The sequence below is a fragment of the Crocodylus siamensis genome, chromosome 1 (assembly GCF_052110815.1).
Source record: "Crocodylus siamensis isolate JL-2025a chromosome 1, ASM5211081v1, whole genome shotgun sequence".
NCBI classification, from domain to species: domain Eukaryota; kingdom Metazoa; phylum Chordata; order Crocodylia; family Crocodylidae; genus Crocodylus; species Crocodylus siamensis.
Window position 1 is genome coordinate 163,563,651 of NC_143395.1, and position 12,711 is coordinate 163,576,361.

Below are 12,711 nucleotides of genomic sequence, written 5' to 3' on the forward strand. Positions count from 1 at the left end.
CATGGATGTTTTTGTCTTTTATCCCCCACTATGGTTTTTTTTTTTTTTCCAGAGGGAGGTGGAGGGAAAGGGAATGGAAAGTGGGAGGACAAGGGAAATTGAGAATGTAAACCAATCTACACTAGTCCATTGCTAAGCAACAGATATGCACACATCCAGCATCAACAGTGCTGTCAGCTTCCTGTAGACATTTACAGAAGACAATTGGCACCAGTTACCTTCTGTTGTGCTTTTGCTATCTTCCACTTCACTATACCGAAGTGCATCAACCACAGTTTTTCCTGAGCCTTTTAATTAGCTCAATCTTTCCCAGTGTAGTGCACCTCCACATTTCCATCAGCAGTTAGTCATACCATCCTTCTTCTGAAAGCTGACTCTTAAGTGAAAGAGTGCCCAAGACTGCTATAATCAGCTTCGCCTCGTTCCTTTTCTCAACTTTTTGACACCTCTTGTCTTTAAGCAAAGTGAACCCTTTGCCTTTTCAAAAAGGTCCTGACAGCCTCTTGCCTCGTAAGTGATGAGGATTCTACTGCCTTTGACTCACAGGCACAGAGCTGCTTTTGCACCTTTCAAGATCTTCATCTCCAACAAAACTTCAAATTCTGTATGGACCTCCAGAGATGCTGAACTCCCTGTCCCCACAAAAGTGGCCAGCATTCTGCCCTTAGACACCTTCTTTACCATCTGTCCCCCTGTCCTTTGGGCAGCTCCCCCATCTTTACCAAGAACCTGTTGGCTGTGGTCACCAGCCTGTAGTAGGAACAGGACATCTGTCTTGCCAATATCCTCAAATTGGACATGTTACTAGGGAAGACCTAAGATGGCTTAATCACCATCATGTTATCTTTCTCCTGGATGCCTCATGTAGGAACCACCTGTTAAGCAGGGTTCTCAATATGCAGACGGTCAATGCCTACATCTCTCCAGAAAGACCCGTTATCTTCCATCTCCCTAGCTAGAGACATCCTAATCCTAGAACCTGTCCCCCTTGGGCCACTTCACGCCCAGCTTCATCCATGTCCTCTGTAGGCCTTTTTTCCCCCCCTCACACCCTAACTCAGTGGCCACAAACTCATGCTTTATTTTTAATCTCCTCCCAACCTCACCACAGCTGGAAGGGTCCTGAGCTCAGGGGCCTTGGGAAAGCAGACGCTGAGTACCACTGTGGTTGGCTTCAGAGTGTCTGTGCCCCGTCAGCACTGTTTTAAAGCAGCTTGCAATACTAACTGGCTGACATGCATGACCAGCATTTCCAGTAAGGATTGGGTCTGCACCTCCACTCCAATCCCTGCCAACTCTTGCCTTTAAACAGGGAAAAAGCAGTTTTCAACCTTCATGCTTGCAGCATAAGAACAGAAAAGCAACTTCCTTGCTGAGGGTTCCCTGAGGGTTTATCCAGAGAGTGTAGATTATATACTTAAGAGCATTCATGCTTGCCCTATTCCCACAGTAAGAGTACATGCAGGGGATAGACTGTGCTGAGAAACAACAATGTATATTTTTTGCTCCATGTAAAATGTTTGGACCTGTGGTCAGTGCACTGGATCATTCCTGGAATAGGTCACGTAACAGTGCCATTACAAGGTGCATGAAAACCCTCAAAGCCCTTTCCAGACCACTGTGCTACAAAAGCCTTCACAAAATCTCTACAGGACTATGAATTCTCATAGGCCAGGAGGCCTAAAGGCTCTCTTATCTAAGGCTGCACCACATGATGTTCCACTGGAATTCACCCTTAAGAAACCTATGCAAACAAACCCAATGCTCTTGCTGACCTTGTCCAAAGCATTAGGTAACCCAAAGTAGAGCTGTGCTCACTGCAAATGCCTCTGGTATTATATGCAACAGAAGACACGTGAAGCCTAACTAGAAAAACTAGCACAACCAAACACACTCCACCCCATTGCACCTGCTGCCCCATCACTGAGTGATTTGAATGCATTGGGGCTTGGATGCCTTGCTTCATACTACTTCAAAGCTCTTCTCTACAAATTCAGCTGGTCCCATTCGCTTGGGGTTTTTTTGTTTTTGTTTTTTAAGGCTAACCTCTCAAACCATTTCACTGCAATAGGACAGGTGCCACAATCTCTGTGACCCTTCTAGTTAGTTCCTGAAGGTGGGCTTCCCTCCCACACATGCTTGGCACTTCAATGACTGGATGCATAGTCCTCCACAGTGAGGTCTTGGAAGTACGTGGATCAAGTCAGTCAATCACTTTGGCATTAGGGGTACAGGGAAAAATTTTCCCTCTACACTGTGGGCAGCCACCTTCAAGGTTAAAAGCAAGCAAATACAGCACTGCCTGCTACAGCCAGAATAAAAGCCACCCCACCTCTGCTTTGTCTGTGTCAGTGTGGGCTTCAGCCTGTGCACAAGATGACTGGACTGGACAGTAAAAAAAATAGGATCAATAGTAAGATGTTGACTTTCCTAATGTGCCTTGCTGGAGTTTAGGTGAAGCAGTTTTCAGGTTTTGCTCATGTGCTTGAATAAAGGGAAAGGCAGACAAATGAAGGGGATGTTCATTTCTGCACACTCCTATACAGGCTGCAGGGAAAGGTCCACTTTGTGCCCCCCACCCAAGTTCACAGAAAGGTAGGACATGTTCAGCACCAAGGAACTGGGCCTACTGCATCTATGCACTCACCAGGTCTCTGCTTATCACCTCTAAACTGCTAGCAGAGCCCTTAACTGTCATGTGCACCAGAAGTCCAACATAGGCATTCAGATCCTTTTCCATTCTGGAGTTCACCAGCCAGCTCAATTCTAAGTTTTGATCAGGAGCAGAACTGAATCTGCTCTACCTCCAGGTCAAGTGGCTCTGCCCTGCACCTAAACAATATTGTAGGGGGACTTCTCTTTAGATTATGTGTTATATTATATACATATATATGTGTTTATGTGTACAACATGGGAAAGAGTGGAAAGGTGGAAGGGGGAAGAGACATCAGGGGAGAAAATACTTCAAAAGCTGGTAATAAAAGAAGACTAATTTAAAAAAACATCGTTTACTAGGCTAACAGTTCTCTTGTTCATAGTGGACTTATCGCCATCCCCACTATGACCAGTGGCATAACTGGAATGGAAAGATTAAGAAACAAGTATGTTCTGGAGACAAGTGTGCATTGGCACAGGTGGGTTCTTTTGCAAAAATGTCACTGTCCCTCTAGGAAGATGGAAGAAGCTTCTCCTTCAACACCTAGCTGCTATTCCTACCCCAGGAGGGAGGCTACTTGATGACAGCCCACCTGAGGCAAGGCAGGGATGGAATGACACAGGCAGAAGCACACTGCACAAGCACTCTTTTATTGCAAATGGGTCAGTCACACAGATACAGGAATTGTACAAAACCCTCATGAAGCAAGTTTGCCAGCTTGACTCCAACAGTTCAGAATAGTGCACTGGATTATAAACAAGGATTACACATTTGGCAAAAGCTTCAAGTGCCTGTAAGAGGGTAAGAGAATCCCGTAGAGCCTTTCTCCCTTCCCTCAAACACTATTACAGGACACCAGAAGGTGACAGCACAGCTTCTTTGCTAGGACTCCAACAAGCCAAGTGCCCATGCCTTAGATAAGCTAACGCGCCATTAGGGGAGCTGGTACTTGGCAGACAGTGAAGACTTGCACTAGCCGTGCTCACCTACAGCTCTATGGTTTGTACACCCAACTCTCAGAGTTACTGCGATCTCTGGCTTGTTTTCTGGGCAGGGGCTCTCCATGCATTTTTTTTAAAAAAAATACATTTTGGTACCACTTTTCAGATTTTTTAAAACCTGTGCTTCCTACACTTAGCTTGCAAGCCAAAGAGTCAGAGGCAGAAGGCATAAAATTTCATCCTATATACACGCATACTGTAGGCTACGTCACCATCAATAAAATCCAGGAGGGTTCTTGACTGCCACCACTCAGCTTACAAAAATAGGGGTCTATCATAGGTCACCGTATTTTATCCTATAATTCACAGTATGAAAACCACTTGAATTCCACCTTATCTGGAAAAAAGCAGTGGAGGGAGGGGTTATCTTTAAAAGCAAAACAAAACAAAAACAAAACATGATTTTCTAAGAATTACAAACAGGTTTCAATACAAACAAGTTCTGCTTTGGCTCTCCCTCCCCCTACTCTTTATAAAAATCCCACTCAATATGCAGCCACCATCAGTATTAAAAAAAAAAAAAAAAAAAAAAAAAAAATGTATGAGAGAGCTGGTCAGTGCCCTGAGATGATACAGAAGCACGTGGCAGCCTAGTTCCACCACCTCAGGAGGACAATCCCCGGTAAGCCATCGACTATTTAGTACTTTAACTGCAGTGTAGGACAGACAACACATGAAAAACAAGTGTGTCCTTGTGAAACGAGCATTTAGCTTCCAGGAAAAAGGCTGCTGCATCTTGAAAAAAATTAGGGTCTAGGAACATGACATACTGAAGACTACAATATCCTTTGCAAGAACGTATGACTGGGCCTAGGTCCACCTTGCTAATCTTCTGGCTTTTTGCCCCTAGTACTCCAATATTTGCTATATGCTTCCTGGAACATACGTTTGCAGGAGATTTTAGCCTTTAGTTTGGCACAGATGAGAAAGGAGCCCCCCATCTTCCGGTGGAGAGAGTAGGTCTCCTCGGGCGGAGGGATAAGCCGATGCTTCAGCATGACAGGGATTAAGGTATGGATCTTTTCCGTGGTACTCTGACTGCCGAAATCAAATGGTTCCTCAGATGCAAAAGCCTCTCCCAGGATGAGGATAGCATTTAAGTGGGCATCTTCCATTTCCTGCCCAAAAGGAAAGAGGCATCAGTAACGCAGCTGCTTTTAACACAGGGGTTGGGAAAGAAAAAGACGTGCTCCCAAGGGCTAGCCTGACCAGGAACAGACAACACGCGCTCTCCAGTGTGCAGAGACTAGACAACACTAAGTCAATTTAGCTGTCAGGAGATCAACCTCAAGTGAGACCCTCAACCTATTTGGTCCTAAGATCGCCAAGGATGGGATGGAACGGACATGGCTGGAAGAACGGGAGCTGTTTCTCCAGGTAGAAGGAAGAGTTCTCTGGCTTGTCAGAGGGCATGGGTAAGTGTGTCCAAGTAAAGGGGCAGATTCTTTCAGTCTCTAGAAAAGGGCCCAATTTTGCTCCTGAAGCTGTGTATATGGTTTCCCTTCCACCCAGAACTGCAGAGGCATGAAATATGTTTCAGCAAAGAGAAGAGAAAGATTTGGATTACCCCTTTCTGTGGGCTCCATCACCATGACTCTGGCTTACCCTGTTCCTAGCTCTCCTTGGGGAAGGGTTGACTTAACTATTTTTGCAGAAATCCTCCTTTCTGCCCCCACTACCAGTGTCCATGACAGCTGCCCTTTTGGACCAATCACCAGCTTTCTCCCCCCATCACTGGCTCTGCAATAAACCAGACCCAAGTTCTCTGCAAAGAGCTTCACAACCAGCCAGTAACAAGCAGAGAAGATGCTACTCCATACCTTGACTTCATAGCCAGTAAGGAATTTCATCTCTATCGACTTCCTCAAAACTCTCTCTCTGTCCAAGTCTGCAGCCGCCTTGATTATCTGGATGGGAAGAACACCATCAGCCAACACGTCCCTATGTTACTAAGCAACAGCAACAACATTCTTGCTGTCAAGCAACCCCATTACATGCCTGTTTCTTCACCCTTTCCCATTAACTCTCAGCAGTGCAGCACCAGCCTGGAAGATAATCAGCTCAAGCACTATTAGAAATACATCCACCACAATGGCTTTTCCCCAGCAAGAGAACCCAAAACAAGAAACTGCAGTGACATCAAAGGGTGGGACGGGGACAACTGCCCTTCTGCCTGGGAAACTGCAGAGCCGAGAACTTGGTGCCCTGACAAAGGAACAGGCAAAGCTGACATGGGACAGGGCCTTTACAACATCAGCTGTGTCAAGCGATTTGTAGGCAAGCGGAAGTTACAGGAGCAGTGAATAGTATCGAATACTCCAGGTCTGCACACCTCTTCCATTTGTTCACATCTGTACATATGCATGCGTACAGACACACACCACCCCTCCCCTCTTGCTGCTGAGTTCCCAGAGGACAGGTCGATACCATGGCTTTTCAAATAAGCACTGCTGCCCACAACTCAGAGTGCAAAACTTTGAATCGACTGCGACTAGGCATTTACTTAAAAGGGAATGAAACTACACAGGAGCAGCCACGTTCAAGGCTTATGTAAGAAACTGCAGCTCAGCCAGGACAGGTTCAAACCACAGGTCAGCAGTTGCTATCCATGGGCTCTCCGCTGGGCCCTGAATGACAGGCTCTAAGAGTGCTGGGAGTGCTGGCAATGGATTTACCCACCAGAAGATACGGGGAGCTAGTTCTGCTCTCAGAGCCACCCAGAAGCAGCAGAGCTAGGGCAGGCTCAACCCCTGAGACAGCAGCAGCCCAGGTCTCTACACTGAGCAGATATGGGCTAACAGCAGATGGAGAAGTGTGGTGGGTCAGCGTGGGCAAGGGGCAAAGCAGTGGCATGTATCTTCTTCCCCACACCCCAAGCCTTGTTCCCAGCTCTGGCCAAGCAGCAAATCCACCTACGCACAGGCACGCAAGATCTCCAGACCAGAGCAAGCTGAGAATGAACGCACTCTAACCACCCCCATGCACAGCAGCAGCTCAAGAGCCCTCACCTCGATGTAGAGGTCGGTGAACTTCTCGTCAAAGCCTCGAGTTGCTCCGAAGTCCAGCAGGGCCACCTGGATGTGAACACACCCTTCTGCGTTATAGTGACCACCAATCAGAAAGGAGGCAGCTTGGTCACGGAGGGCTCTGAAGGGGGTGGCATGAAGCTCACAGGGCACAAGGGCTTCCTGGGGGCCCAGGTCTGGGCAAATTAGTTGACTCCCTCCTGTCACTGGTCCTCACTGCCAAAGTCCAGCGCAGAGCAGATCAGAGCCCTCCTCAGCCTCATGCAGGTGGGCAGGCAGAGGTGACAGAGCCTCCCATTGCCCCGTGGGACCTGCTGAGCCAGGGGCTCCTGTAGGCTCGCGCCCTGCATCACAGCGCATCAGTGGACAGCCTTGCCCCAGCACCATCCCCATGCACAACTCGGACAGCCCTGCCATTGCCTTGCACAGCCTATAGCTCTGGAACTGCTTCCAAATCTGATACAAAAGGCACACATATGCAGGTGCCCAACCAGTGACAGACAGGAAGAATTGCAGGCCACTGGGGACCACCTCACCAGGCACTGGTATTTTTAGCCCAACCCAAGGGCAAGGGAGAGGTGGGGAAGACTGGAATGATGTGCCACTGGCTCAGCAAGCCCTAGCTGCTCCCGTGTCAGAGAACATACAGGGCTGCACCTTTTCAGCAAAGGGCAGGGGAGAGGAACAATTCCCATTCTTCCCCTAGGAGCCTCCCCCAGGCTAATGGTGTTATTGCTACACTGGTTGCACGGAGTCAGTGGCTGAATCCTCCAGGCCAAGCAGGCCATCACCAGAGGCCCGCCGCATGCTCCAGGGCATGGGAGCAGGCCGGAGGCTTGGCCTGGAGGCCTGGGAGCCTGCTCCACTGACTGCACGCACTGGTTGAAGCAGTACCCCTGGGAGCAGGCTCCTGCCAGGCCCTTCCTGGAGGCCCCCCGGGCCTGGGCGCAGGCCAGAGGCTTGGCGGGTGGGCTGGGAGCCTGCTCCCCCGGCTCCAGGTGCCGGTTGCAGCATTTACCCTGGGAGCCTATCCATGCGGGGCCGGAGCCTGCTTCCCGGGCTCAGGCAAGCGCAGGGCCAGCCCCCAGCCCGCTCAGGCGCAAAAGGGGCGGGCGGCCTACGGCACCCGGGATTCCCAGGCGGTCTCCCATCCAGGTACTAGCTGGGCCCGGGACTGCTTAGCTTCTAAGATTGGACGAGATCGGGTGCAATCAGTCCGGTCTGGCTGTAGGCAGGAAGGGAAGGGAAGGCGGGGGGGCAGGCGGCTTGCCCGGGGTTGCATGACAGTGCGCCAGAACCCCCCACCAGAGGAATACATGGGGTTGACCTGGGGACCGAAAAACCCCATAGGAATACATGGGGGTTGACACTGCGCCTGCAAGTTCCCATAGGAATACATGGGGTTGACCTGGTGTCTGCGAGGCCCCATTCGCTTGCCTGGGGTTGACCTGGTGCCCGGACTTGCTGCCGCCCGGGGCTTCACTCCCAAACAACCACTGGGAGTGCGGACACAGGACCCGCACAACTGCCAGGGGCTTAAGCCTCCATAAAGTGTCCCCCCCACCCGGGCTTAAGCCTCCAAGGAGTGCCCCCCCACCCGGGCTGAATCCACGAGGGCACTGTAGAAGCTGGTACTCTGTGCTGAGAGGCCCCTCAGGGTGTCAGCCAAACAGCTGGTGTGCCGACACCTCCACATGCTGCAAGAGGACCTTTCATTCTCAGGAGAAGCAGGTCAGTGGGATCTGGACACATAAGATCATCTTGCTCCCTCCCACTGGGAAACCCCAAAGTTCTAGCATAAGCCATCCAGCAAATGAGGAATATGGCATACAATACACCCCAATGCCAGTGTCTCTGCAAATGATCATGCTTCCTTTGGACAACTAGCTATTGTACCACAGCCCCTGTTTATCTTTGGTCTTACAGGGAGTAATAGCTAGAAAAGGTTGAACAGGAGACTAAGAAACTTTGGGAGTGGGGCACAGTGCCACTAGCTGATAAACATCTCTCACAGGACATGCATCTGCTGGGGCTTACCTTGCCCAGCTCCGGGTCATAGAAGAAGTTAGACCAGTTTGGGTCAGTCTGCATGTACCTGAACTCAAACAGCTCCCGCAGGCACAGAACCAGAATGTTGGAGCAGATCTTCAAAGATGCAATGAGAGAGAGAGACACACACACAGACAACGGGTGAGGGCAGCAGCAATTCACAACCAAAGCATCAGAGGCACCACCCACCCCCAACTCTGCAGTGAAGGAAACATCAGCAGGGTGGCAGACGACAGATGGTATCCCTGTCCTCTACTGGATGTTCAGATCCATCTGCTCAGTTCAAAGTTAGCCTTCTCCAGTCCTTCCACACACAAACACCCCCAACCCCAACTCTAAGCCGTAAGTTGGAATTATGAACTGGGAGCTGCTACATATCCATACATGTTCCTCAATTTAACCCTCCGTCCTTATGTGATGAGTGCTTCAGAGGGTATAAGGCTGACACCACAAGATGATCCTCCAGTGTCACACACTGGGCTTGGAGAGCAAAAGTAGCACACACACACGGATCCTTGAGAACAGGGGTGGCCAACCATGAGCATGTATGCCATAAGTGGCATGGGAAGCCTGTGTGTGGCACAGAGCAGACTAAGGGGAGCAGGGAACAGGAAGTAGAGCAACAGACTGGGCATAGAGCAAAAATCAGAGCAGCAAATAAGGCAGGCTAAGGGGATTGGAGTGGCACTCAGGGAAAGCGCAGGGTCTACACCCTCCCAAAAGGCTAATCCCCACTGCCTGAAGAAGTAAGGCTTCAAAGCAGGACTGTCCAACTTCTAAGCAGTCAGAGGCCACATGCCATGCAGGTGCCCTGGCCCCACCCCCAGTTCCTCAGTTTTCCAGCTCCATGAAGACACATGGGTGCTGCCAGCACTGCAGGCTGGGCTGCACCACAAGGTGCTGCCCTGCCCTCTGACGTAGGGGCATGAAGTAGAAGGTAGGAGAGGAATGGGGAGCCCAGAGCTCCCAGCTGCTGGCCCCCAGTGATGGAGGGAGTTATGGAAAATATGATGCGAGCACCTTTGCCCATGGCAGCTATTCCCAATCCCAGAAGCCCTGCAGAAGGCACAGAAAGCAAGCCTCATCTTTTTTGTGCATCAGGAACCCTTGCTGGAGTCAGGAAGCCAGTTGTCAGAGGGGCAGAACTCAGCAACCAGCTGCAGGGCACTAACTATCTTCCCTATACAATCCCCAAATAGCAGCTGAGCTCAAATATGTTCCAACTCTTGCCAAGGGCATAGTACATGCTGTGTCTGCACTAGCCTCTCCGCGCTAATTAGAGGGGTGTCTGCTACCCGAGGACTGCAAAACAGCAGCCTCCAAGGTGGCAAAAGGCCTGAGAAAAGTCATCACCTCATGTAGGATTGAAAGAGACTGTCTGACTGTCTACCTGGGTTAGGTTGCAAATCCTTAAAGATGGGGAGCAAGTCTCCACCTGGTGCACTGAAAGCATCTCAGAGCAAGGACTGCTCCTCACACAGCAGAGAGATCCAGCAGGACAGAGCCTGGACACAGGCCCTGCAGAACTCAGAGGGGATGAACTTGGAAAGGGCTGTAGAAATGTAACAGGGAACCAGAGCTGCTGTCCTTAAGAGCCTTGGCAGGTCAGGGCAAAGGAGCCCCTTCCTGGAGGCTTTCCAAACCACCTGCAAGGCTAGGATTCGGCACAGCAGTTTCCTACGCAATGGCTCAAAAAAGCCCTATAGAAAGGCCTCTCCTGTACATTATGTTAGGGCTTTTCTGTAAAGACCATTTTATGACAACCAGTTTGCCAGAGAACCATCGCTAGTTACAACAAGCCAAAGACTATCAGCTTCCACCCAGCTCCTCTCCAGGGCCAGACTAGCCATCTAAGGGGGAAAAATGCAACAGCGCTGGATACGAGTCAAAACCCCAAGGCAGGATAGTCACGCCTGGGCCAGAAGGCTGCGGGTTAATGTCGCTAATGCAGCCCTTTGAGCACTGGGCAGAGCAAGAGACAGACCTTACATCATCTCTCTTTTCAGAATGAGAGCCTCATCCCTGTTCTGGGAGAACATCACGTCAGGAGGGCTATTAAAATCAGATTCCATCACCTAACACTGGAGCAGTCACAGTCCTGAAGAACGAGCCCAGAGAGCGAGCAAACAGCCCAAAGGGCACATGCGAGTGGATCTGGCATGGCTCCAGGTACAGTGTGTTGCTGGAATCTGTTTATCTATCGGACATACCATGTACTCTTCCTCAATGACTTGGCAACAGCTGACAGCTCACACCAGGCCATAAAATATAACAGAATCCACATACCAGAGCAGTTATTTCTGCTTACGGAGGAGCCTGCCCCCACCTTAACTCCCCCATCCCTTGCTATATTCAGCACCAGCGTCTTGTCACCCCTCTGCCTCTTGTTTATTCATCAGTACTTTTCCAAGCCCCTTTGGCTACACTGACCAGGCCAAGAAGGGGAGCTATATTTGACTGTGCACATAATTGGAAGGAGGTGCATTTCTTTGCTCTCACCCCAGAAGAGCAGCTGCAAGAGACCTCTCACCAAGCTGGCTACCTGTCCCAAGGTCAGGTTCACCCCTTGAAAGGGGCAGAGGAGCAACACAGCACATTGCTTCAGACTGTACAGAGACATGTCAAGAAACCAGTGTGCAAGACCTAAGGGCCCAGGACACTTGCTGACACCCCCTTTTTCCAGCAATACTCCAGTGGCACTTACCTGCCACAGCCAAAAGGAAATTACCAGTCTCTCTGAAACCACTGGCAAGTCAACAAGGCCAAAGTTCACCACCTGATTGCAGAGATCCCAGAACCAACTTTTTCAAGAGGCCAGGGAAAGTCACTGGCTTGCTACATCCTACCAATTCTTCTTGCACTCTCCCAACTCTGTACCCCCATTCTGTGTCCCTAGCAAAGGTCTCTCCAAGGAAGCAACAGGCAAGCAAAAGCAGCTCTGCAGTGTGCACCGGGGAGAAGCAAAGCAGACCCAAGCACAGTAGCCACCCTGGGACAATACCTCATTCCGGATCTCTTGGCTTAGTCCTTCTGCTTGATCAAGGGGGAATCCAGACACCAGCTCCGTGGTCAAGACATGCTGGCTGCACAGCTCTTCCACCACAGCAGGCACATAAAACATTGGGTGATCCTTCAGCAGCTCCCTGCCAGCAACAAGGAAAAGGTCAGGACATTCCCTTTCACAGTCCCTTGAATACAGTCAGTTCAGGGAGACCAGTTGCCTGCAAGATACCCCAGTGCTAGGACACTGCCAACATCTGGGCCACTGGCTCCTGCAGACTGGTAGAGGGAGAAGGGAATCTCTACCACCAGTCAACATAAGCCAGCCCAGCTGGTTGCAGCCATTGATGGCTGTAAAAGGGAGAAGCAGCAGCTCTGGGCAGGGACAAAGGGAGGCAGAGGGAGGATGCCTCTTCCAATTCACCCTCCATGCCCCAAACCAAGCAGCCAAACTGCATGCAGGCATATAGGTTGCAAGGAGGCAGGGGTAGGGGGGTTAAGTAGACATAAAATAGAGCATGTTCTTGCTGTCAATCCCTGACACAGGAGCTGGGGAAGTTAACAGCTTCCCCAAACAGGTGTTTCCCCCAAAAAGCCAGCAGTCACACAGCAACCCCCGAAGAAGAATCCCACCTGCCCTTGGCAGCTGCTGCAGGACCCTCCCCAGAGGAAGGGGTCATGCCCTGCAAACAGAGGAAGGGCCACTGACCAGGCCTTGGAAGTCATAAGAGCAGCAGCTGTTTTGTCCTACTCCTAAGCAAGATGCTGCTGAGCATCCTCAGTGCCCTGGGATGGGGGTGGGAAGGCATTTCCATCTTGCAGAGCCTGGTTCTGAGAGGAAAGACCTGTCTTGAAGACAGCTCAGAACATTTAGCATGCTGCAGGGGTGTGAGGGGCTCCTTCCACCCCATCACAGCAGCTTGGCAGTTGCACCCAAGGGATCACAGCACAGCCCCTACCAGGAGAAGATGGAGAACAG

General features: G+C 50.5%; 1 protein-coding gene and 1 pseudogene across 1 annotated transcript in view; both read right to left on the bottom strand.

The window, feature by feature from the left end:
* Positions 1 to 3,292: 3,292 nt before the first annotated feature.
* Positions 3,293 to 12,711, bottom strand: part of COQ8A (coenzyme Q8A) — a 64,473-nt gene continuing 55,054 nt past the window's right edge. Inside the window, exons 11-15 of the mRNA XM_090047515.1 lie at positions 11,734 to 11,875; positions 8,721 to 8,828; positions 6,666 to 6,731; positions 5,478 to 5,564; positions 3,293 to 4,775 (exon numbers count right to left, since the gene is read on the bottom strand). Of these exons, the coding sequence (XP_089903641.1) occupies positions 4,482 to 4,775; positions 5,478 to 5,564; positions 6,666 to 6,731; positions 8,721 to 8,828; positions 11,734 to 11,875 (697 nt within the window). The 3' untranslated portion in view covers positions 3,293 to 4,481. The remainder of the gene's footprint in view (positions 4,776 to 5,477; positions 5,565 to 6,665; positions 6,732 to 8,720; positions 8,829 to 11,733; positions 11,876 to 12,711) is intronic.
* LOC149873585 (5S ribosomal RNA) lies at positions 7,798 to 7,916 on the bottom strand (annotated as a pseudogene).